General features: G+C 41.5%; 4 protein-coding genes across 4 annotated transcripts; 1 reads left to right on the top strand and 3 right to left on the bottom strand.

Moving 5' to 3' along the window:
* Positions 1-229: 229 nt before the first annotated feature.
* LOC108602590 (relaxin receptor 2) lies at positions 230-9,855 on the bottom strand. The gene is made up of 10 exons (XM_017990729.1): positions 9,768-9,855; positions 8,245-8,517; positions 7,607-7,787; positions 7,262-7,546; positions 6,633-6,704; positions 5,639-5,710; positions 1,714-1,785; positions 1,207-1,650; positions 1,081-1,150; positions 230-1,026 (listed from the first exon to the last, which is right to left on the bottom strand). The coding sequence occupies exons 1-10, from the start codon at positions 9,853-9,855 to the stop codon at positions 295-297; spliced, it is 2,289 nt and encodes a 762-aa protein (XP_017846218.1). The 3' UTR covers positions 230-294.
* Positions 9,856-11,660: 1,805 nt separating this feature from the next.
* LOC108601899 (transcription factor mef2A) lies at positions 11,661-14,435 on the bottom strand. The gene is made up of 5 exons (XM_017989876.2): positions 14,080-14,435; positions 13,598-14,001; positions 12,828-13,530; positions 12,469-12,767; positions 11,661-12,407 (listed from the first exon to the last, which is right to left on the bottom strand). Exons 1-5 carry the CDS (start codon positions 14,149-14,151, stop codon positions 12,065-12,067), a joined length of 1,821 nt encoding a protein of 606 aa, XP_017845365.1. The 5' UTR covers positions 14,152-14,435; the 3' UTR covers positions 11,661-12,064.
* Positions 14,436-14,795: 360 nt separating this feature from the next.
* On the top strand, positions 14,796-22,600 carry LOC108604222 (poly [ADP-ribose] polymerase tankyrase). Its single transcript, XM_017993586.1, is given in 7 exon segments — positions 14,796-15,291; positions 17,184-17,966; positions 18,026-19,305; positions 19,361-20,167; positions 20,225-20,517; positions 20,580-20,736; positions 20,797-22,600. Coding segments are annotated over 7 exon segments (4,809 nt in total). The 5' UTR covers positions 14,796-15,101; the 3' UTR covers positions 22,096-22,600.
* A 1,652-nt stretch (positions 22,601-24,252) lies between these two features.
* On the bottom strand, positions 24,253-26,233 carry LOC108602703 (putative uncharacterized protein DDB_G0288537). Its single transcript, XM_017990855.2, has 4 exons — positions 26,039-26,233; positions 25,435-25,733; positions 25,026-25,341; positions 24,253-24,970 (listed from the first exon to the last, which is right to left on the bottom strand). Exons 2-4 carry the CDS (start codon positions 25,715-25,717, stop codon positions 24,451-24,453), a joined length of 1,119 nt encoding a protein of 372 aa, XP_017846344.1. The 5' UTR covers positions 25,718-25,733; positions 26,039-26,233; the 3' UTR covers positions 24,253-24,450.
* Between the last annotated feature and the right edge of the window lie 715 nt (positions 26,234-26,948).

Below are 26,948 nucleotides of genomic sequence, written 5' to 3'. Positions count from 1 at the left end.
TTAAGGTAATTATCGATATCAACATGGCCGTTAAGTTTATAGCAATAGCTTAAATTCAAATTAAAAAGTTTACAGTAAACGAGTTTGCAAGTCTGGACAAGATCTTGCCTAACGCAGTTCCACTCCCATTTTATAGCGTTTGATTTACAAATATCACATTGAATGTATTTCACGGATTTGTTTGTGTGGTTAACAATGACTTGGTTTTACATAGACATAGGTACATTAATATACATAAATACATATACTACATAGTGGTAGACTGTAGACATAAAATAAATTTTAGGTGGACATCTAGAGGCTTAGGGTCAGTGTAAGCGCTGTGGTCTTCATGCCTGTTATAGTTGTGGAGTCCTCCGGTTGCTGTGAGGAACCGGTTGCGGTGGTACCAGTGGTATTGGCCACATTGCCACGCCAGTTCCTTGAAGTGATATTTTTCCAGCCGCGCAGCACAATCTGATTACGGTATTTGGGTGTAGTAAAAGTGTAGAGCACCGGATTGACGGCCGAATTGAGTGGCAGAATGAAAACCACAAGCCAGGCATACATATCATCCGAGACGTTGTAATTGAAGAATACCCAAATCTTCATGGCAATAACTGGCGCCCAGCACATCACGTCGGTCAGCACAATAAAGAAGAAGCGCACCGCGAACTCACAGTCCAGCAGCGAGAGTGGCGTGGCACTGCGTGTGCGCCATATAGATATGAGCAGCGCCGTATACAACAAAGCAATCATCAGCAGCAGCAACAGGTTGACACCAAGAAAAACAAAGGCCGAATACTCCCAGCCCAGCGGAAAGGCCTCGTGTATATGCAAAGGGAAACAGATGCCGGAATGCAGACCACTGATGCCAGTCTTCCACAGAAGCAGCACGGGCGTAACAGCCAAGCCCACACCCGTCAACCAAATGCAGAGCAGAGCAAAGAATATGATGCGCACGCTAATGCTGCGATGACTACGAAAAGGATCTGCAATGAGTAAAAAGCGCTCCAGCGACATAAAGGCCAGTATAAGCATGGAGACCTGCAATTTTTCAAATGTATAGTAAAACTTGTTAATGTATTCAATTTGATTTACCTCAGATGAGCTTACGGCCAGTGTGCCAATTGCCAGGCATTGCCAGCTATTAGTCCATTCGCGAGCCATTCTAGAGAGCAGGTATTGAATTAGTTTTATTGAATAATTGCAGTTGTTACTGCATACTTGTGATATTCATTCCTGTAGCGAAAGTCCTGCACGCCGATGGCCACCAGATAGAAGCCCATAAGTATATCAGCCAAGGCGAGATTTCTGATTACCATAGTGACAGCCACATTCTCATCGCGATAGATAAAGCGACCCCAGAGCACCATTAGGTTGCCAACTATAGATAGCGTGGCCATAAACCAGGTGGAATAACGCAGCGCTGGCTTGCTGAGCAAGTCCTTGAAGGAACTGACGCCATCTGTCTTGGGCTTGCACATGAGCACGCGCGGCACCATGGAACAATAGAAGAAGCCATCGAAAATGAGATACTTGAGACTCGGCATCTCATTCAGCGCTGTAAAGTCAATGTAGTCATAGTGTATGCCACTCAAATTCAGAAAGGATACGTTCAGATGTTGCAGCAGCTCAGCGTTAACAGTCAACGGCATCTGCGCCAGCGAGCTGCGAAACAAATACAATTTAAGTCCCCAAAGCCCAAAAATAAAGAAAGCATTACATGCTTACAGTGCATCCAGGTGCTTGTTGTACAGAAACATTTTGCCAGATAATTCCTTAATGGGATTGCCAATGAGGCGGCTGTAAAACAAAATGGCATGTACAGTGTATAAACATTTTAATATTGCGCATACGCCGCATAATACACATAATGTTGCTATGTCTTCATACTGATAACAATTTTCTTGCTGCTTTTAGCCAAACATACATTTAGATATGCATACAGCGTATTATAAGCTTTAAAAAGTTGTTTTTACTACTGTCGCTGGCTGTCTTTAAAAGTCACACAATAAAAGCACAAACAACGCCACACAATGACAACAGACATAATAGCGAAAATTCTTATTTAATATCTACAGAGCATAATATAAATCACTGGAGCGCAAGTGACTGGGGCGGGGACTGAGACTGAGACTGGTATACATATGTGTAAAAGTTGGTCAGTTTTAGTACAAAAGCGCATCACTCATGAGAAGCGTGCACTGGGAAAAAGCATGTGGCTGACTTAGAAAACTTAGAGGTAAAGGTAATATGAATATAATATACATACATAAATAATAATAAACGCTTCTAGCGTTTACTTGAATTTAATGCATCAATATCAAACTAACTTTAACATTAGCTAGCTAAATTTTAAGTATAGCTCAGCTTCCTGTTTAATTTGTAAATTTGTTTACAATTAAAACTTTGCTCAAAGTGTAGCCAACGTCTGGTTTTGGCCATGAACATCTTTGTGTTTTGGGTATGGTATGTGAAGTGCAGCAGCTGATGTTGATGTTGATGCTGATGCTAAATGTCGTTTTGGCTCCATTCGCTGCACTTGTCTGGTCAATCAATGCCACTGCCGAACTAACAAAACAGTTTGCTTTTATAGCCTGGCAGCGCACAAAGACAAAAGCAACGCCCCCACGCCACATGTCTTTTATACTAACTGGTAATTGCTAGCCAGCGATAAAGTTGCACACACTGGCAACAGCTTAGCCGTAAAGCAAATGTTTAACTTCAAGCATAAATTGCTTTTTGATATGTGCCAAAAAAAAATGCTGACACTTTTACCCAATCTAATAGTCTATGCATTAAGTCTGCTCAAACAATTTTATGCAAATGGCAATTATTTAGTTTTGAGTCAAACAGGCTGACCCGACCCGGCTTTGTGCTGCTGCTGCTGCTGCTTGCGGTTGTCCCGGCATAAACAGTCTACTTAATAACTGCATTAATGTCTAGGCATTAATGCCTTTGGGGCACACTAGCAATTTCAGACAACAATTAACATATTTCTTAAGCCCGGGCAACAAGTTGCCAGCAACACAACCCAACATGAGTTGCAAATAATGCCTATGGCACTTGCCCAGGCACACACACTTCAATGTACGTCAGTGAGCTCTTTGGCCAGCTGCGGTTGCCGACACACGCATTGTTGTCATATAAAGCTTCAGCACACGCTCCACACACACACACAGACTAAGCCATTGAAGGCGCTACGTATGCTGGAGCAGCTGCCAAAAAAAGAGTAATAATTCAAGAGTGGGTATACTAGATTTAATTCTCACTTTGAGTTAATTTTTGTATAAAGTATTTAGTTTTATGCAATTTAGCATAAGGCGCTCGTTATGGAATTTACATGTGCAAATATAAAAAAAGTATATGTTATTTTATCTCACTTCAGTTATTGCTATTAACTTTTAGCTTAGTACAAATTAAATTATTTTAATAAATTTTCAAACAAATCATATTGCAACTGCAAATATTAGACAACAGCTGCGTTTTGCTGTGCTGCTTGGCAATTTATACAAATAAATGAAAGTATTAAGCATTCATTGGAAATGGCACGTACCATTAACAAATCCCATAGGGCCATTGTACTCGTGTGCGACATGCTTGTTTGTACTGGGCTTAAATCAGTGGCTGCAATTAACGTCATTCAACTCATTCTGTTTATATAAAGACCGACCATAAAGAGCTGCTGTTGCTGCCCAAGGTATGGAGCTAAAATCAAATTAGATGCTGCGATCTTTTACGACTGACTACTGCACAGAGCGCCCCATGGAGCAAACAAAATAACAATTCAGCAGAAATGTGAGCGGCATGTTAAAGATAAACGAGACACACACAAAACAAAGCACACATATGAATGTAAAAACGTTTAAGTACGTAACTGACAGATTACAAGCGATTTGTAACGTAGGGCTAATCTTCAAAGGCTAACATTTTTAATTTAATTAATAGCAAGAACTTTATGTATTTGCGCTTACTGCTGGAAGTGACATTTGTTGCCAGCCCTGGTTGGCCAGCTTGGCCATAAAAGTCGCACTTGTTTTATTAACTTGAAGTTGTGCTGTAACTGAAACCGCTTTGAAAATTCACAGCACGCTTGCAGGCGCATTATTTTATTTGCATGCAAGCACAAACACGCACACACATACACTCTCATATAAATATATTTGTTTGTATACCAACGGTATATCAACATCAATTGCTGGGCGTTACAATTTCAAAGGATTTCACTCACAGCTAGCTATGGCATTAGGTATGGAATGGATATTGGCCAAAACCAAAGTCTGGTCCAATTTCAATAAGCTGCTTCATTATGGCAAGCTGTAGCTGTAGCTGCTACAGTCCAGCTAGCATGCGTCGTCAGTTGCTGCTTTGGCAAAATTGTTTTCACATAAAATACAAATTTATTTGCATTTTTATTTGGTCATAACACTGTTTGGTTTATACGCCACTGCTGTCAGCGCCTCGGGGCGTCAACTTGTGTGTGCGTAGCACAAGAAGTCAAAGACAGCAGACAATGTCCCAGCAGATACCCACACACATTTGCTTACATATTTAGTGTGTCAATTTTGGTCAAGTGACAGCATCAAGCATATCTCAGTATTGATATGCTGATGTATTTGCCTTTAAATATATGAAGCTAACGGGCTGGCAAATTTATGAACATGGCCACAGCCTGATGGCAGACTGTTGGGCATTAAGCTAGCCTTGACTTTGTATTAAACAAGCTGCCCCAGTGTATTGATATATTTATGTACAACATGTTGTAAAAAACACAAAACATTTCATTCTAATAGCTTTAAGTGATGGTTGACTGGCTTCAATTGATTTGATTTGATCTAAAAAAATTCTTATAAAAGTGAAGCCAATCACATAGTCCAAGCCCTGTTAATAAACTAACACCAACTTATAATAGCTAAAAGCTATTAAAATTTTTATGAGCTGTATTCTTTCTTATGCTTACAATCAATAAGTAGCAAAATTAGTGGGCGTAAGCAGCATAATAAATAAACACGCACACGAAATTACATAGTCAAGATTTTAATAAAATAGTAAGCAATATATCAAAAGTTTAACTTTTACATTTCAATTGAATTTAGTTCTTTTTAAATTGAGCATTGTTAACTTTCAACAAAGTAATGACAAAAATTGTATTCAATTAAACTTTGAGAAACTGCAACTCAGCTAAATCAAATCTTGGCGAGTTACAAGCATTAACATTATAATATTCACTCATTTAACTCAAGGCAACTCAAGCAGCTTTTTATGGACTTGAAATCGTATTGCAATTCGTATTGACCAGCTACTTATGAACTTTAACAATTGTGAGTCATTTTATTGTGTCTATTTATTCTATATGGATGCTCACAACTTGGCAACGTTAATGTTTATTTGAGTTCATATATGTAGCTAATAAGACATTAATGCTAGTATCATTATGAGTAAATCAGTTTTAGTTTCGCACAAGGCTACTCTCAATTGTTATTGCAAAGCAAATAATTCAAATATTATCATAGCCTATTGTGGACGAGTCTAGCGTTGTAGGTTGCTTTTTGTTTTTGTGTGCGTTTGTTTGTTTACCCAAGTTGATTATGTTAATTAATTGCGCTACATAATTCATGCTTAGTGTCAGTTTCTTAACTTTTGGTTTCATACTTACATATCTGCAATCGCTGTTAGATTAGCAAATGCGGCTTTGTGAATGTGCGTGATGCGATTGTGCTGCAGATCGCTGAAATAAACAAGATAAAACTTAAATTGAAATAAAATGTAGATAAAGTCGGGCTTATTATTGCTTTTTTAATAGAGATAAAAACAAAGGCAAAATACACGCTTTAATAAACACAATATACGCACTATGGGCAGCTAAATAGATTTTTTATTCTGTTTTGACTGACTTTGAGCAGCAGCCAACACACTTCTTTACGTGCGGCAATTTTGGCTACTGATTTATTTTTTCACTTACCCAAAAAACAGCGCAACGGGAGCCCAGACGACCCATTGACTTATTTTGTCAGCTATTGATGCATAAATTAATGATTATGTGCGCCAGCAGACAAAGTTGCCTGATAAATACTTTCTACAAATTGCCATACATCTTACACACACACACACACATGAGACACATAAGCATAGGTGCATGTGTGTGCGTGTGGGCATGACTCGACGCAAATTTAAATATTGTCCTAGCATATGTTATGTGCAAACAATTGAAAGCCGAAATTTATGCTTATTGGCGCATAAATTTAAGCGTCTAGGTGTTTATTTCAATAGACGCTTTGAGGCTTTGCTGTCAACAGTGCGTATGTGCAATTTGCTAGGATATTTTTTTGCTTTTCATCCATTTATTTAGCTTTTCATTTTTGTTTTTGCTGACAGCTAACCCATATAAATCGTATAGTAGCGCAAGTGATAGCGCAGCTGAAGCCAAAGGCGAAATGCAGTCAAGGGTAAAAATTACGCATACGCCCCATAAAATCTAAGTACAACATATTTCAATAGACTGTTCGACACTTTACGCACGCGTTTTAAATGTGAGCGAAGCGAAGGCGGCATTAAAAATAAAAACAGAAATTGAAATTGCCAAATATTGTGGGCAAACAAAAGCCTGAACTAACATTATTGTTTGTATTTAAAGCTAGCTTGATACTTACAGCAAATGTAACTTATCCAATTGTGCAAAAGTTTCAGCGCCAACATACTCAATTCGATTGTAATCCAAGTAGCTGTAAAATAAAGTGTAGCAGCATTAAAACTAACACAAAATAAACTACATTACGTTATTTAATTCGGTGTACGGACTAATGTCTTTAAATATATTTCATTCAAGCAAGTAAGTGCTGCTAGCTATTAAAACTATTTGGCAAATTGTTTTGCAAGATTTCCCTAAACAATTTGTAACAGTGTTTGTTTTATTTTTGGCAGTTTATAGAAACATTTTATTTGCATATACAGCTGTGTTTAACATTTATTGTGCCAGCTATGGCATATGCCACTCCAAACTCAGCTCAACAGCTTCCTTGGCTATGATTAGAGCACATGCTCTAGTGCACCCTTTAGTTGCCTTTTCCTATTCCTATTCGGCATGCTGCTCTGTTTGCGCTTTAGACACACAGACACTGTAAAGTATTTTACGCATGAATACGCCAACTCAACGAGTGCACGACACATAAAGTGCCAGTGGCAGCTTATATTTTTTTTGTTGTAACGCTCTTTTTTTGTTTGTAATCTAGCAAAAAGCAGTGCGAACCCCAATGCAGACAAAAAACTTTGCTTTACTTACATTTCGCGTAGCGCTGGAATTTCGGGCAGTTGCTCGTTGTGCAGCGTCAACCGATTGTGGCTAAGCACCAGCCACTCCAGTCGCTGCATTCCAGCCAGATTCTCCATGGCCAGCTGGCGCAGCTGATTGTTGCCCAGAAATAGCCACTGCACTGCATGCAGATCCTTAAAGCTGCCCGTCGGCAATTGACTTACGTTATTGTAACTAAGCTCCAGGCGTTCCAGCAGCGGCAAGCCGTTGAAACTGCCCAGCGGTACACGTGATATGTTGTTGAATTTTAGCGTGCTGCAAAAACTTATATTACTAACAAACTTCAGACTTAAAAACTAGAACTTTTGCACTTACAGCTTTTGCAGTCGCGTAAAGTTGGCAAACGCATTTTCGCGCAGCGTCATATTATTGCGTATGAAGATGAGATACGTTACCTCGGCACTAATGCGTGGCCAGCGACGTAGCCTGGCGTATTTACCGCAGTAGAGTATCGTACCTTGGCCGCACTGGCAGCTGCGTGGATATGTAACGATATCTAAGCGCGTTGCGATGACATTGATAAAGAGACATAATTAGTTGCTGGCTTACAAATAGGCGCATAGGCAAACAGAAAAAACGTCCTCAAGGCTGCACACGACCATAATATACGGTTTATATGAAAATATTTATTATGCTTTAAAGCACACACTTAAGTACAGTAGAAGTTTAAAGTGTTTTAAGCAATTTGCAAGCTGTTTTTAAATCTCTAATTAGGCCAACTCAAAACAACCTTGCGTATTATAATATGCTAAAGGGCATAGTAATCTCAAAAATCAATAAGGATTACGTTGTCTTAAGGAACAGAGGGATTAAATGCTGCTGAGCTGCTTTTATTTTATTCAACAGTTTACAGTCAAAACTCATTTTGCTCTGCAAATCAAATTATAATTCTCTGCGTCCAAGCAGCCAGACCCAAGGCACCTACTTTGAGGATTGCCAACATAATTACTTACCACATGGCATGGCCATGATCTGATTCCTGTGTCCCGCTGGCGTTGCTAATTCCCCGGCAGTGCCATTTGAGCCAACTAAAGCCAGACGTTGACGCTTTTCAATTGCATTTCGTACAATTTTATCGAACAGCTCTTTGCTGCCATGAAGATTGCCGCACTCAACTGGATGCTCATCGCTGCCATCGTCGCAGTCGGGATGCTTGTCGCACATTTGACGCTGCGACACGCACTGTTGCCCATTGTTGCAAGCAAAGCTGCCCCTGGGACAAGGCCCTTGAATAATGTACACAAAATAATTAGTAAGAGACACAGTCGGACGTGTACGCGTACGCTTTAAGGCCTAACAAATTAAATTGTCAGCAGTCTTGGATTGAAACTGTAGCTGGATGAATAGTTGAATTTTATACGCTTGGCCTCATATTTTTTGTTTATTATTCATATGTCACGTTTGCTTGAACCCCAATTTGCCTAATACGTGGCGTATGAGTAATCTTTACACAGAGCGGAACTGATTGTTGTGTGTCTGGGAAGTTGCTGTTCGGCAAAGAGTTCACAAAGAGAGCGCTCCATAAATACAAAAGCGCAAACCAAATCAATTAAACTTAATGTGCGCCAAACTTTTGATGGCTTTTGTTTGCTGCTATAAATAAACCAAAGCAAAATGCTTGTATAGATATAGATAGATTATAAATTCAATTGCTGCAACGTCAATATACTTCTGGTAAGTTGTGCAAATTGATTAACATTTTTCTTTCTGGTCACTCAACTTACATCTGCAATTTCATTTATCAGGCGATAATTGACAATATGCTGCCCACTTAATCAACTTTATGATTTGTTTGATTGCTTTTGGCCACACGGCCAGAGCGAGGCGTTTGGCTAGAAAGTCATCAAAAGCTCAGTGTGGTAAACTTGAGAGAGCTAGACAATTCAATTGATTTAAGCACATTGCGTCACTTTGGGCAAAACAACAGCTGCCAAAGCAGCAGCAGCAGCAGCAGTTGCTTAAGAGTTAAGTTGAATTGAAGCTCGCGCCTTGGGCGGGAGCACGTGCCATGCGTTTGCAACACTTTAGCATTTCAATTTTCATTAAAGCAACAGACTCTGCACATAAATTCATATCATTGCCGCTTGTGCGTCGCTTTAACTATAAAGCATTGTCATAACAAGTATACGACCCGCTAAGCCTAACATGGCGTAAATCAAACATAAACGTATTGCAAATCAATAGGCAAATCGACATAAAAACATAATAATAATAATACAAGCCGTATACATATATCGATATAAAAGATAGATTTAAGATGTGCACGCGAAGAAAACGAGCGGCTCATAAAACAGAAGAAACAGAACAACCAAAGTAACAAGCAGCCGCCCGAAGAAAATAAATATGGAAATTGTCTGACGACGCTTTATTTTTATGGCATTTTAGTTGAAATTACTTAAAAATACTTGAGCCTCTTACAATTTATTAATGTTTACGGTTTAGATTTTGATTCGAACTATTTGCATACATTACTTACCCAAGCTTAAATAAAAGATCAGCGTCGATAGCAACATGATAATGACCATTAGGCCAATGCCTATCGCAATGCTGCGTCCGTATACCATATTTAAAGTTTTAGCTAATCGTTGCGTTAACTTCACTTGGCTTGCTTAATTGCTTACTGGGCAGCAAATAAGATTTGTAGAAGAAAATTCATTATTTGCACAGTTAGCTCCCAGCGGAGACTGCAGCACGTCCATTGACTTCACACACTGCTTGAATAGAAAGCGCTGACGCATTAGTACATTTTTCAGATACTTTCACTTCACTTTAACTTAAGCTCTCAATTGTGAGCGCAAGAATGCTAATTCGTTTTAATTAAGCACAACTTTTCAAATTAATGCTGTAATAGGCCAGCGATTAGTGCGTAAGAATTTAACAATTAATTCTGCAATTATTTATTCAACACCAAAAAAAGCCTTTTGCTTCGGCTTTAAGAAAAGATTTTACTTGCATAAATTTGTTTAATGCAAATAAAATTATAAAGCTGGCTTATCAATAAACACAAGGCCAAGCAAAACAAACGTATCATAAGTCTTGCAACAAAAAAACGGTCATCACCGGCACATTGCCATTAACATTATCTCAATCATTGGCTGTGGACATTTGGCTGTCATAAAAACGCAAGAAATTGTGCTGTCATCTATTTAGGACTTTCTTCTATATATACTTTTTTAATGTCTATTTTTTTTTGTTGTGCTTGACCAAAAACGTTTATTGCAGATTGTGTGAACGCGATTGAAGACAAATAAAATACCGAGCTTGTTTGCTTGCCCACAAAGTTAGGCAACAAAAAATGCAAACGCGTTTTAAATTCGCTTGCGAATCGCGCGCGTACGTCAATTGATAAACGCTATCTCGCTCGACTAATAGCAAAGGACCAAACTTGGCCAGGCACAGCACCCAACTGAAGCTGTCAACAGCAATTGTTGCTGATTTTGTGCTGGTTGCAACGGCAACGGCAACAGCAACAGCAAAGTCCTTGGCTTCGTGTTCCTGTTGCTCGGCGTCGTCTGCTTCGTATGCCGCTTGAAAATTGTTGTGAAATTGGTAGGTGTCTGATTTAATGATAGAAAAACAAATAAATTCGAGTTTCAGAGAAATAAAAATCATAAAAAAATCTTTTATTTATTAGCTAAAAGTTATAATGCAATTTGAATTCGTTCTAAATATTTGTTGTTGCTTTAGTTAATTAATTCAATTATATATGTATAGTATTTGTGTATATAATAAATATATCTATGTTTATATTGCTGTTGTGGAACCATATGTGTAATTATTTAAATATTACGTTTTTGAAAATTCAATGTAATAAAATACATAAGCGATTTGTATTCGATTTTCTGCATATTGCAATAAAAGCTACTGCAAGAAATGCATTTAATTTAAAGTCTACAAATGTATGGTTTTGTTTATGGTAAGTTTTAAATTGTTTAACAAGTTTTGCAATTGCATAATTATTGTTTTGTGTTTTGTAAACACTTTAAATGTGAAATAGTTTCAACAAAGCATTGCTAATTTGTTTGCTAAAGCTGTGCTAAGTGCTACAATATGTATAATATATAAGTATATTCTCAATCTATAGTATTATTATAAAAAATTATACTGATGATGCATTAAAATCACTAACAGCACAACTTAAATGTCTTAAAAATGCGTTTACAGTTCCATTCTAAACAATTATTGCAACAAATTACTTTTGTTCTCCACTAAACAACTAAAGGCGCATTGTGAATTGATCATTCGTAACATATTATTTAGACTAGCAACAAAGAATATGTTATAGAATTAAAATATATATATATATATATATATATATATATAATTATAATAATATATATATATATATATAGCACATAAGTACATAAAACAAATATAAAAAGTACGTATGGGGAATGTGGCAATGTTTTTTTCTAGGCATTTGTGATATTATTTAAGAGTAATAATTAACTAGTCAAGTGAATATAATAAAATTCTAACGAAATTAGTGCAGTAGTTTGCTAATAAACAGTTAGGTGTGTATGTGTGTATGATTTTAAATGGGAATGTGTGTGTAAATTTGTAACAATTAACATTGCTTTAGAGATCCATAAGGTAGTGTGTTTTGAAAAATATGCAAATATCTGTCAATTTGTAAAAGAAATCGTTCTAAATTTGTGTTCGAATATTGTGATATAAGTACAACTGCAGATCGTACTAGATATGTTAATCATTTCCTTGTCTTTGTTCCCAAAGTTTTGCTAGATATTGTGTGTGTGTGTGTATATTCGTTGCTTACACCCAGACGCCGTGCGGATTCTTGCTGGTGGGCACTGCCGTCTCCAGTTGACGTGGCGAGCCAATAATGCGACGGCTGCTGTGCTTATTTTGCCCCTCGAGCATATGTTTGATCTCCTCGGTGGTGGTTACGGTCAGACTTTGCAGATTCACCTCCTTCATTTCGTTGACAAGCTGCTCCACTTGGCGCTTCTTCTCCACAATCGCATGCTCAATCATAAGCAGCTCTTTTTTCAGACTATCAGCCGTTTTGTTAGACGTGTCTGTATTATGCAGCGCCTGATCAATGTCAGTCTGTATGCGCTCCATTTCCATTAGAAAGTCACGCTCTACTGTTTGCCTGCCAAGAGAAGAAATAATTTCATAATGAGAGCAATTTATATTTTGTTATTTGTGCTTACCTATTGCTCTGCTGCTCCAATTCAATGTCATCCATAAGTAAACGCATTTTATTCTTGCATTGCAGCAGCTCCGTCTCACAGTTTGCCAGCTTGGAGCGTAATAGCGCAATTTCTGATTTCAGTGTCTTTTCCTGCTGTTTAACCAACTCATTTTCCTCCTCCACATACTGCAGCGTTTGCAGCTGATCACTGCCTTTTCTAAAAATTTGATCCGCCTTGCTTATCTCTCGTGATATGGCCTCCAACTCAAGCGCATGATCACGCTCTTTGCTCTCCAAGAACACGATCTCCGTATCAAACTGAAATAATATTTATAAATATATGGCAATGACTATTATTTGTCTATTAATTGACTTTACCTTTTGCAGTTCCATTTGCTGTGTTGTAATCTTCTCACGCTGGAACTTAATGAGCTGCAACAGATCATTATATTGCGTGGCCTGAAACATGCTTTCGCCCTCATCCATGCACTGATTAACGCTGTTGCTGCCACTATTATTATTGTTATTGTGCTGTTCATAGTCATTTATAAATGGATTTGTTGAGGAGGATGCATTGGATATGGTCTCAGCATTACTGCTGGGAAAACGCTGTTGGCTCTGACACATGGGACTGTTGCGCGGCGGTGGTGGATCACGATATGGCGGTGGCACTAGTGCTCCATTTGACGAAATCGTTGGCGCTTGCTTGTATAGCTCGGGCGAGTTGTTATTGTTGTTTGCATATATGTCGCAGATATGTTCATTGCTGCTGTTGCTAATACTATTGTTGTTGTTGTTATTGTTGTAACACAGCTCGTTGGGACTGGCGCGTCGCAGTTCGTTGCTAGATTTGCTCAGCTGACTGTAAATGTGCTGATTACTATTGTTGTTATAGAAATCATTATAATCGTTTAAAACGGGCGCATTGTTTGCTGTAGTGCTGCTGGTCATGTCCAATGGATTCGATAGAGATTTCTCATGTTTGGGCTGCAACTGTTGTTGCTGTTGCTGCTGCTGCTGTTGGAGCTGTGGAATGCCTTTGACTATGCCAATGTTGTCTAGTTGCTTAGCATCGTAGCCGCTATAAAAAAATAGTTACATGATTAGTTTTTCAGCTCTATTGCGCACCTACATTAAAAAATACGCACCCAAAACTCTTTTTCAATTCCTTATTGCGATAGCTAAGCTCTACGCTAGATTTTTGCTTTTGCAAAGTGGGCGGTGGCTGCACTACATTGCTCTCGTTGTTGGTGTTACTAAGTCCTAGCGGCTTCTTCGTTGCCATGACAGCATAAACATTATTATTGTTTGCATTGTTAATCGATTGTTGTTGTTGCTGCTGATGCTGCTGCTGCTGTGCTGTTGTTGCTTGCTGCTTGTTCTCGGAGCGTTGCAATATAAACTGCACATCATTTGCATACTCGCCCCATTTAAGCAATAGCTTCATGGGATTCTCGTTGGGGGCGAGATGTCGTTCATTATTACGCCAGCGTTCAATCAAGGTAAAGCGACCCACTTTGCCTGTGGCATGTGCCAAGGCAAAGACCACGTCCTGAAATTAAGCATATAGTATTGTATTGATTAGAAACAATGTTTATATGTATGCATATGCAAAAGTCCTCAGCATTACCTGACAGGTTGTATTCACAGTAACACCACATACAATGCGCTGTATGCCCTCCACCCATACTTTCAGCTCCATTTTGATTTTTTCGTTTGTAACCAGCAGAACAAATGACCAACTAGTTAATGGTTTTGATTTCGATTTCTTGGAGGGCTGGGGCTGTCGCGGGGGCAACGAAGCGTGCGCTTGTTGATATTGTTATTGTGTGTGTGTGTGTATGTGTTCTGATTCACTTTTCGTTTCGTTGCACAGTAGTATTTTAGCGTTTTAGGACGCACTTTTTTGTTCACATGATATGCCGAGCCATAAGCTTTTTAAACACATACTAAAACTATGCGCTTGACATTTTTAATAAACTATTTATGAATATTTAACGCAAAAAAAAAAAAGTGCATATACGATAGTTCTATCGAGTATCGAAAAGTACACATTCGATAGTCTTGCTCACTTTCCAATGCTCACTGCATTTCTATTGCTGCTCTGCTCGCACCTAATAGATAATTGTTTTATTTAATTTAATACTAGATTGAACACTCTGATTAATAGATAATTGTCAAATGTACAACTAGACTGGCTGTCAACAAGCGAGCAGAAAGCAAGTCTAAATACAAACTATTACAAAAGTAATTTCATCACGAGCGATAAATAATGTTGCGATAGCGATTGCGTTAAGACTCTGACCATCTCTAATTCTGCAGGCAGTCTGCCAACCCTACAGCAGCTGTGTTGTTGTTGCTTTGTTTTGGAGCTCGCTGGTAAACTTAAGTTGGACGAAGTGGACACAGCAACTGTTTTTGGTGCAGAAATTAAACATATTGCTATAGTGCCCGTTGTAATCGGGAGGGTGCGGTGTGAGCTGCTCCTCAATATTGCTGTCGTGCGGAGTGCGTGTGTGAAACAAAACAAAAATCGTAAAGTGGAGCAGCAATATTGCAGTGACAAGGGGAACAGTGTACAACAGCAACAATAGTTGCTCCCATAACGAAAACAACAACAACAACAAGCACACAAAACAAATAGTTAACACAATGGCCAATCGCAGTCGCGCTGTACTAAATGTTAATCTCGATTCGGTCATGGCCAACGATCCGTTGCGTGAGCTCTTCGAGGCTTGCAAAACAGGTGAACTGGGCAAAGTGAAGAAGCTGATAACACCACAAACAGTTAATGCTCGCGACACAGCGGGACGCAAATCGACGCCATTGCATTTTGCAGCGGGTAAGAAAATCACTCCCAACACACATATTCATGCCCCAACTATGTTTTTTACATTAAGCTTGCACGTGTGGGTTTGACTATGTGTGTGTGTGTGTGTATATGTATCACAAAGGTTGAAGGACTCTTGCCACATCCATGCACCCTGACACATAAACACACACATACATATATTTAGACATGTACACTGCTGTTCTGGCCTTGATCTACTTTGCAGCATTGTGTGTGAGCTTATTGAGGGTGGGGGGAGGCGACACCCAGAGGCCTGCATGCGTTTGCATGCTGCTGACGTCTTTGGCTTCAAATATTTGCAACTCTTTGCAACATATACACACTAGACTACAGTGCAGGCGACTTTGGCCTTGTTTTTAACCCTAGTCAAATCTCGAAAACAAAACTTCAAACGAGCTAACGGGCTAGAAATTTCACTTTTTTTGCTGCTCTGCTGCTCTTGTCACGCCTAAAGCTCCAGCGTTTCAGCGCCCCCTTTGACTCGACTTCGACTTTAGTCTGTCTAATTAAAATTACCTTAGCTTACGGTTAGCTGCAGGAAACGGTAGAAGCGGAAGAAGCAACGGGCGGAGCAGCAGCCGCAGCGGTCTTACGCCCTTTGCATATCAATTTGCTGTAGATTTTTGGTTAAAGTTTGTGCAGTCTATGAATCATGAGCAGTTATTTTAATGTTGTTTTTGCTGTTGTCTGCTTTGTATTTGACTTTTTACTGCTGTAAATGCTTCTCTCTCTCTATAAACTGGTTTGCTATCCATTTTGTCATGTCTTTTGTCACGTTCTGAAGCAACGAAAAAAAAGTGAGATCCATAGCATGTCTTTGTTATTGTTATTGAATAAAGTTTTCACCTTAATACGAGCAGCAGCGTTTAAACTGTTCAAGTTTCTATGCTGCACCTGTTGCAAAAGCACCCTACATATCTTATAAACAAACAGACACACGCACACGCATGAGATGGTGTCTTTAATTGTTTATACAATTTTTATTTTTATTTTGCTCATGGCTCTATTATCTGGTGCGACTATTTGCACAGCTTTCTTGATAAGCCACTCGATAAATATTGTTTATAATAAATATGTGTTGATAAAAGAAAACATGCACGGCCTTCTAGTCAGCTTGCAAAAAAGCTCGCGTAACCTTAATGTTTTATAACAACAATAATTAATTTAAGCCAGCAACTAGCAACTGCTTTTGATGTGCGCACTCGAGTTACAACAACGATGATTGCCCAACACAAATGTTTATAAATATATGTTTTCCATTCTATTAATTTTCACACATACATAGCTTTGTAATTGTTTAAACAGCAAGTGAATGGTTAAAGTTGCTGCACAATTAAAAATAGTCTGCATTGATTGCGCAAAGTTTACTTTTCAACAATATGTTTTAACAGTTCTTGTTATTTGTATTGATAAATAAAGTGTCAGCTTAACTTTTGTTGTCTGCTACGCCAAATTTATTATTTATTTTTAAATAACTTTCATTTCAAAGCTCTGTAGTTTGATTTGCAATTAGCTGACGCATAAACTGAACGCAATTAATTTCATTTTTTTGAGCACTCAATAATTAAAATCTGCCAAGATCAGATCACACTCAAGGTGAGATAGATAAGCGCGCACTCTGGCACAAATTTTTGCTTAACTTCTTGTTTGTTTGCCTTCTAACGGTTATAATAATGTTAAAGCAATAACATATGAGATTTATAGGGCCAAAACGCAAGGTCATCAACTGTGTGTTTAGCTCTTCCCAAAGTGCAGGCCTAGCTGCCGGAAATCAGCCAGCGACGACGACGGCCTCTGCTATTTGTGTCACTTTTAGGGCTTGCCAGCCAAGATTAGCATTGAGTCTCTTCTAACATTGAGTGTGCTATCTGTTCTTTTTCTAGGCTACGGTCGACGTGAGGTGGTTGAGTTTCTATTGAACAACGGCGCCTCCATACAGGCCTGCGATGAGGGCGGTCTGCATCCGCTGCACAATTGCTGCTCGTTTGGGCATGCGGAGGTGGTGCGGCTGCTGCTTAAGGCCGGCGCCAGTCCCAACACCACCGACAATTGGAACTATACGCCGCTGCATGAGGCGGCGAGCAAGGGTAAAATTGATGTCTGTCTGGCGCTGCTGCAGCATGGCGCCAATCACACCATACGCAACTCGGAGCAAAAGACACCGCTGGAGCTGGCAGATGATGCAACGCGTCCCGTGCTCACAGGCGAATATCGCAAAGATGAGTTGCTCGAGGCGGCACGTTCCGGTGCAGAGGATCGTCTGCTGGCCCTGCTCACGCCGCTCAATGTCAATTGTCATGCGAGCGATGGCAGACGCTCGACGCCGCTGCATTTAGCCGCCGGCTACAATCGCATTGGCATTGTCGAAATATTGCTGGCCAATGGCGCCGATGTGCATGCCAAGGATAAGGGCGGCCTGGTGCCGCTACACAATGCCTGCTCGTACGGTCACTTCGATGTGACCAAGCTGCTCATACAGGCGGGTGCCAATGTCAATGCCAACGATCTGTGGGCCTTCACGCCGCTGCACGAGGCTGCCTCTAAAAGCCGCGTCGAGGTCTGCAGTCTGCTGCTCAGTCGTGGCGCCGATCCCACGCTACTCAATTGCCACAACAAGTCGGCCATGGATGCGGCCCCAACGCGTGAGCTGCGCGAGCGCATTGCCTGTAAGTAGCAACAACAAAGAGAATAAATATAAATAATTGAATATTCGTTTTGCTTTTAGTTGAGCACAAAGGACATTGCTTCTTGGATGCCTGCCGCAAGTGCGACTTGTCGCGTGTCAAGAAACTCATCTGTGCCGAAATGGTAAACTTTGTGCATCCGTATACGGGCGATATACCACTGCACATGGCCGTAGCCTGTCAGGATGCAAAGCGTAGGCAGCTGATTGATCTGCTCATACGCAAGGGCGGGCTGATTAACGAGAAGAACAAGGCGTTCCTAACGCCGCTGCATGTGGCCGCCGACATGGTGCACTATGATGCAATGGAGACGCTGCTGAAGCAGGGCGCCAAGGTCAATGCGCTGGACAGTTTGGGACAGACGGCGTTGCATCATTGCGCACGCGACGAGACGGCGGCGCGACTGCTGCTCTCCTATGCCGTAGACAGCAGCATTATGTCGCTGGAGGGCTTGACGGCGGCGCAGCTGGCATCGGACGCTGTGATAAAACTGCTGAACAATCCGCCAGATAGTGAAACGAATCTGTTGGAGGCAGCCAAGGCTGGTGACTTGGATGCCGTGCGTCGCATTGTCTTAAGCGATCCGAAGACAGTCAATTGCCGTGACCTGGATGGACGTCATTCGACGCCGCTGCACTTTGCCGCCGGCTTCAATCGTGTGCCTGTCGTGCAATTTCTGCTGGAGCATGGCGCCGAGGTCTATGCAGCCGACAAGGGCGGCCTGGTGCCGCTGCACAATGCCTGCTCGTATGGCCACTACGAGGTCACCGAGCTGCTCGTCAAGCATGGCGCCAATGTCAATGTCTCTGATCTGTGGAAATTCACACCGCTGCATGAGGCCGCCGCCAAGGGCAAATACGATATATGCAAGCTGCTGCTGAAGCATGGCGCAGATACGATGAAAAAGAATCGCGATGGTGCGACGCCGGCTGATTTGGTCAAGGATTCGGATCACGATGTGGCCGAGCTGCTGCGCGGCCCCTCAGCCCTGTTGGATGCCGCCAAGAAGGGCAACCTGGCACGCGTGCAGCGTCTGGTCTCGCCAGAAACCATCAACTGCCGCGACATGAGCGGCCGCAACTCGACGCCGCTGCACTTGGCTGCGGGCTACAACAATTTTGAATGCGCCGAGTATCTGCTGGAGCATGGCGCCGATGTGAATGCGCAGGATAAAGGCGGTCTTATACCGCTGCACAACGCCAGCTCCTATGGGCACCTGGACATTGCTGCGCTGCTCATCAAGCACAAGACAGTGGTCAATGCCACCGATAAATGGGGCTTTACTCCACTACACGAAGCTGCGCAAAAGGGACGCACGCAGGTAAATCATTTAATAATAAATTAAGTGCATAATTGTAATGCAAATTTACTTTTAGCTATGCTCACTGCTGTTGGCTCATGGCGCAGACGCCTATATGAAAAATCAGGAGGGCCAGACGCCCATTGAGCTGGCCACGGCGGATGATGTAAAGTGTTTGCTGCAGGATGCAATGGCCACATCGCTTAGCCAACATGAGCTTAATGCCTCAACACAAACATTGCCTGATGAGCAAGCAGCACAAGAAGTTGGCTGCAGCAGCAGCTTGGCGGTGCCAGCAGGCAGCGCTGCTGTCTCGTCGACAACAACAACAACAGCAGCAGCCGCAGCAACAGCTGCGCTTTTGTCACCCACCACAGAGACAGTGCTGCTGCCGTCTGGTGCTTCAATGACGTTGAGTGTGCCAGTGCCGTTGCCATTGAACAGCTGTGCTACGCGCATGAGTCCTGCCCAGGGCGCAGAGGCGCGCGGTGGCGAAAACACAGGCAGCGAGGAGATGCTCAGTGATCCCGATTCCATTACTACTGTCTCGAGCTTCTTGAGCAGCCAGCAATTGCATCATCTGATTGAGCTATTCGAGCGTGAGCAAATCACGCTGGACATACTGGCCGAGATGGGTCATGATGATCTCAAGCAGGTGGGCGTTTCCGCCTACGGCTTTCGCCACAAGATACTGAAGGGCATTGTGCAGCTGCGCGCGACCACTGGCATTGGCAACAATGTGAATCTATGCACGCTGCTCGTCGATCTATTGCCCGACGATAAGGAGTTTGTGGCTGTCGAGGAGGAGATGCAAGCAACAATACGCGAGCATCGCGACAATGGCCAGGCAGGCGGCTTCTTTTCACGCTACAATATTGTGCGCGTAAGTTTGCCAGCTGAAGTTGTTTACTCGCTGCTTTAACTAAATGTTTACCAACAGGTGCAAAAGGTGCAGAATCGCAAACTGTGGGAGCGCTATGCGCATCGTCGCCAGGAGATTGCCGAGGAGAACTTTGTGCAGTCAAACGAGCGCATGCTCTTCCATGGCAGTCCCTTCATCAATGCAATTGTGCAGCGTGGCTTCGACGAGCGACATGCCTACATTGGCGGCATGTTTGGTGCGGGCATTTACTTTGCGGAGCATAGCTCCAAGAGCAATCAGTATGTCTATGGTATTGGCGGCGGCATTGGTTGCCCCTCGCACAAGGATAAATCCTGCTACATATGCCCAAGGTCAGCTTCGAGTAAAAAGTGCGCTTTGTATTGCGTATTTAATTATTTATTTGTTATTGCAGGCAATTGTTGCTGTGCCGCGTAGCATTGGGCAAATCCTTTTTGCAATATAGCGCAATGAAAATGGCGCATGCACCACCGGGACATCATTCCGTAATTGGACATCCCTCAGCGGGCGGACTGCATTTTGCTGAATACGTTGTCTATCGGGGTGAACAGGTAAGTTTGATGCTTTGGCAATTCAATCAACTTGCAACTTACTTACACTTTCGCTTGCAGTCTTATCCAGAGTACTTGATAACGTATCAAATTGTCAAGCCCGATGACAACAGTAGCGGGGCCGAGGAAACAAGATGATGGATGCCTTCGGTTGGCTCCACGCCCACAACCACATCGCCTGCACCACAGCCGCTAACAATACAGACCTCAGCTTTAACTCCAGTTCCAGCGATAGCAACAGCTACAACCACAGTCGCAGTCATAGCCACAGCTCCAGCTCCAGTTGCCAAGCGGCGGCAAATACCTGCCAGAATAACACCACAGTTGCCACAAACGCCAGAGCAGCAGCTACATCTGCAGCGGCAAATACCTGCCAGGATATCACCACAATTGCCACAACCGCCCGAACCACAACAACAACAACAGCAGCAGCAGCACCAGCAGCTGCAGCGACCGCGTCCACGACTGCAACCAATGCAGCTGCCGGCGCTGCCATTGCAGCTACAATATCAACATTATCAGCCGCAGCAGACGGCGCCAGCGGTGACCACCACGCAGCCAACGCCAGCAGGCGTCTTTACGCACAACAACAACAATCAGAGCTACGTGATGAACAACAATAACAACAGTCGCTGCAGCAACAGCAGCAACGGCAACAGCCACAACGGCAATAGCAACAGCAACAACAACAACAATGATATGTCGCCAGTGTCGATCAGCAACAGCTTCTCTTCGGCGGACACCAATCAAACGTTGCTCAACTCTATTGCCAATCAGCAGCGCAGCGCTCAGCACCAGCAGCAGCAGCACTCAGCAGCGCGTCCGCAGAGCCACAGCCGCAAGTACAGTCAATTCATGATAATAACCCCAGCTGTATCCATTGATCGCGACTTTGAGTATGAAACGCATTTGGACTTTGAGGACTTTGCCAATGCAGCGCATAACAATGGGAATCTGTTTCGCGCCGGGCTGCGTCGCAGCGACAGCAGCAGCGATGACAGCGGCCACAGCTCGGACAGCAGCTTCCGCTCCAATTACAATCCCTATCTGCATCACAGCCGCCAGCACTTGCTGTCGAGTAATAAGAACGGCACTGGCGGGGGCCGCGGTGCTCATCGCTTTTATGCATTCTCATCCTGGCGCTGGTGCACGCTGCTCTGTGCGGCAATGCGCTGCTTTGGCGCTGGTGGTCACTCAGGCAATCAGGCGCCCTTTAGCAGCTCCTTTGTGCAGCATCGTCTGCTGCGTCGCTGCTCCTCATACAATGCGGATACGGCGTATGATTACGAGCATTTTGCGGCGCCGTTTAAGCCGCGCAAGACACGCGATCATCTGAACAACATTACGTACGAGTTGTGACGGTGGCCGCTGCCAACTAAAAGTAAAACGGAAATGCATTTTGATCTCTTCTTCGTCTTTGTCGTCGTCGTTGTCGTCGTTGTTGTAATTCAATTTGTTGTTGGTCAATACCTAATAACTCTTTCGCTTCTTATTAGACTTTTATTACACTTCTTAGCTATGAATGTCGTGTACTGTGTGTCGTTGTCGTTTATCTTAGCGCCCTGCAAGGCGCATTATCTCGATCGATCGATATATACATATACACTTACTATATATAAATCAAAAGAGCAGCACATTTTTTGAGTGATTTTAATTCGACCTACGAGTAATTATTGTAATTTAATTATATATACATATATACATAAAACAAATTATTATACGATAACATTAAAACAAACAAAAACATAATTCGAGAAGAAACTTCTAAGTACGGGAATGCAATATGCACGCGTTTACTTACCTAATTGTTTAAAGTTAGCTAATTAATTCAAATGACAACAATTGAAACTCCAATTATATTTAAATATACAAATATATATATATTATACAAATAACTTTAAATGGTGTTTTATTTTCAAATTATGATGCGATAAGTTTATAAATGAGGCTTAATAGTTAAGTAAATGTATTATTAATTATTATTATTATTCTGGCAACTCGTTCACTGCTTGTTTAATTGCCCATGCACTGATCTGAATAGAGCCTCGCTTGCTGGCTTAAGTCTTTTCTTCCTATGCTCCATCGCTGTGGGCTATGGGTGGTGGTGAGTGGGTTTTGTCTTGATTGCAGATAGAAACTGAGAATGAGAGGTAGACTGCCTTTAGGCTTAGCTAAGCAACACGCGATTTAAACAAATTTTGAATGAAATGAAGCTATGAGGCTAATTTTGCTAACTTGCATGTTTGCATTGAATATTGAAGTTGGATCATTAATTATAATGCGCTTACTTATTTGAATAACAACTAAATAGGTGTAGAATAATTTGATAATATTGTGGCAAATAAAATATTTGAAAGCCTTGCAAGAAAAGTTTTCGGTTGTAAATGCACAAAATTCCAAAAATAATTTGAAGAATCTATTTTAAAATCTAATCAAACAGAGTGTTTTTAATTTCATTTTCATGTTTACTTCGTCATCTATATGAATAAGACAATAAAGATTAATTAATGTTAAGCTTGCTAAGCTTGAAGCACTAAATTAGCTTCACTTTATTTGGTTATAAACATTGTTTAATAGCAACGCTTTGACTAAACTTAAATGAAGAAAAGTAATAAGCAATTTATATAAATTAGCGTGCAGTTTGCTACTAACGGCAATTTAAAATTTTAAACACTTTGCCGCATCAGCGGTAATTTGCAACTGTCAAACTGCTGTCAGGTTGGAAATGTTCAAAAAGTGCAGCAGCAGCAGCAGCAGCAACAGCAGCGACGGCAGCAGCAGCAGCAGCAGCAGCTTAAGAGTAATGATGATGAATGCTAAAATACGCAAATATCTTTCTTTCTTACTTTTTTCGGCCACGCACATAATCACATTTCACTGTCAAAATGCAGCACTTAAATGTTGCAAGTTGCGAGAGTTGGCTTCGGGTCTTCTTCGTTTTTGGGCTTATACTTTGGGCACTTTTTCTTTTCCATTTTGGCAACATATGCAAGTAATTTGATTAAATTATATAATTACAGACTACACACACATGCTTCGGCGTTTTGGGCCAGCTTGACTTTGACACGCAGACGCCAAATGCATGCCACTTGCCACATGTGGCTGTGGCTGCGGTCAGAGGAACGTTGTTAGCGACACTCACTGCAGGCCGGGACTAGTGCAATTTGTACTTTTCATAACAACAAATAAGCACCAGGCACAACCTACATCAGGTGACGTTTTAATGTTGCATGCCACTTAAGACACACACACAGACACAGACAATTAGAAGCACACTATATACGTACCCATAGCAATATCAATAAGCCAGGACAGGTTGTAATTACAAGTGCAGCATTGCCCAGCTGTAATTCAATTAAAATATAGACACATTTATAATAAAAACTTGCCGGCGGCGCGCCGTATTAAATTTGCAGCTAGTAGCGTTTAGTTTAGGCTCGTCCCACTGCATAAATTAACATAGTTAATAGTGCTGGAAGTAAGATCGTAATAAACGCCCCAAAAGAAAATGCTTCTTGTTGGTTTTATTAGTTTTTGGCAATTTGCTTTTCTAATTTTATACATACACAAACATAAGATAATTGCTGCAAGAGCCTCATATCGTAGAAAAGGTAAGTTAGAGTATAGGTGCATACAAGTTTGCATGTACGTATGTGTGTGTATGTATGTGTGTGTAGGTTTGAAAATTGGATTATCTTAAAGTCTATAGTCTAGTTAATCGTCCAGCTCATCCAAGCTGCTGCGCTCTATGGAGTCTCGCTGCTGCTGCTGTTGTTGTTGTTCTTTATCCAGTAGCTGCTGCTGCTGTTGTTGTTTATCTAGTTGCTGCTGCTGCTGCTGGTGTTGTTGTTGTTGCTGCTGCTGCTTTTGCTGCTGCTCACTGGCAATGGCCGCCTGCACTAGCTCGCGTGTAAACTTTTCAACTAAACGCATGGACATTGCATGCGGTAATTCGTTTAACGAATGTGAAACGAATTCGCCAAAGGCGCGAAACTTTGGATACGTGTTTGTGGCCTCGGCTAATGTTGTTGTTGTAGCAACAGCAGTGCGCTTGGCTGCCGGCGGATCCTCCTCTAGCCTTGGCAGCATACGCTTCTGTTTGGCCACCAGCAATTCGGGCTGGCGACAGCCCAAAGACGTGCTCAACATGCTCGTAGGATGACTCTTGCCATTGACTAGCTCGCTGCCGTTGCAGTTATGTTGATGATTGGCCATATCCAGGTTACGTGGAATGCTGCAATTAAATGGATGTGTTAAATAAATCAAGCAAGCGTGCTTAGTTCACTTACGTTAGCAGCGTAGTTACTGGCAGTGGCTGATCGCAATCCATATCATCCTCATCAAAGTCCGGATCGAACTCATGCTTAATGCTCTTCATGTGACCATTGCTTTGACTCTCGTTGTCCACATCATAGGGCTCCTCGTCGTCATCGCCCTCACGCGACTGCGGCTTGTAGGTGCGTCGGCTGCGTATGTGCTCCGACAGAAAGCTGAGATTATCGTACAGCGGCCACTGCGAGATGGCAATGCCGCTATTCTCCACACGTCGCTTCTCAATGTTGTAGCGATTCCGCAGCGTAATCATGCGCTCCCGCAGCAACGAGACTGTCGCAAGTTACAGCATAAAATAAACAATTAGTTGTCTACAATATGGCGCTTTGAGAGAGAGAGAGAGAGAGAGAGAGGCTTTGGCCTTACCATCGTAGCCCAATTTGTGTGAGATTTGCATCCACAGCTGTGCCCCATGCATTTTATCCTTAAAGCGTTTGTTGGCTCGATCATACAGCGCTGGCCTGCCGCGAAACTCGCGTATGAGTCCCAAATCAAACTCCCCTGTCTGCGCATAGGAGGCACGAGGACGTCCACGTCCTTTGGGCACATGCTGCGGCGGCTGCGGATGTGTGGGCAGCGACACGTGACCCAGCTGCGCCTGCTGTTGTGCCATTTGCGCAACCAGCAACGGCGACGAAGTGCGGTCCATTTTTTTTTTTGCCTGTCTGTGTAAATTGTTTTTTTTTTTGAAAACTTTTATTTATTAAATTACTGCAAGCACATTTGTGTTCTTAATTTCCAATTGTTTATACGCTAACATGTAAACAGAGCAATAAGCGCGCGGAATGAATAAAAAAAATACAAACGCAAAAGCAAAGTATAAAATAAAAAAAAAATTCGTAGATTGTGCTTTTTTTAATACTTAGCACTCAGTGTGCGGCATTTTCTTAATTATATGTACACACACTCATATAAAACTGTATCCAAATGAATGTGTGTGTGCCAAACAATGCTTATTATTGTTACTTACCGTTCACTTTTATCGACTTAACTGCACTTGCTTGAGTATACAGACACGGTTTATTTTAATTTAAAGCAATTTGTTTTTATATTTTTAAACGGGGGAAAAAGCAAGCACACAAAATGTACCAAACTCGCAGCACAAAAGGCACGTCGAAAAAAATACCAAAATACCAAAGTAACCCTGGTAATCAGCTGGCCGCAGAGAGCGCGCGCGAGAGAGAAAAGTCGTTGGCTTTGAATGCAAGTTTTTTTTTTGAAAATTGTTATTTTTTATGCACAACTTGTAAATAAAATACATTATTTAGTGACATTTACTTACAAATGTTAGTTTTTAGTTTTTAGTTGTTTGAATTTGACAAATAAAATAAATAAAATTGATTTTTATATTTAGCACTTACCAGTATTCAAGCACAACTGTACTCGAACTGCAGAGCTGTAACTAATGATTATAGCAAATTAATATTCTTAGTATTTACTACTTTTCTTTTGATTTTGTTGATGACACAAACTGCTTATAGGCCGGGACAAGTGCAATGTTTATTCATAATGCAAAACGTTGACACCTTCCCGTCCTGCAAGAAATTTATGGTATACCGTGTATTTCGTATTGAGTTTCACAAGGACTACAATATAATTATGAAAAAAAGAAGCTGCAAATTGAACAGGTAGACAAAGCCACAGATCAGTGCCTAAGAATCTCATATTTCAAAAACACATAACAACAACAACGAAAAATGCTTATTTCATATTAAATTTCCGCTCCATACTACAATGAGAACCCGATCCCGATCTATAACTTGGTGCGGGCGTAGACAGTCAGAACAATAGTCGCTAAGGATCTAAAGGGATTTGCGTTGAGAAACTAAAGTACATCGCAGGTAAAATTAAACTCTGCAAATGAAGCGTTAAATGCCATT

Source organism: Drosophila busckii, chromosome 3R (assembly GCF_011750605.1).
Source record: "Drosophila busckii strain San Diego stock center, stock number 13000-0081.31 chromosome 3R, ASM1175060v1, whole genome shotgun sequence".
NCBI lineage: Eukaryota > Metazoa > Arthropoda > Insecta > Diptera > Drosophilidae > Drosophila > Drosophila busckii.
The sequence above is the reverse complement of the archived record's forward strand: the minus strand, read 5'-3'. Positions and strand labels throughout refer to the sequence as shown.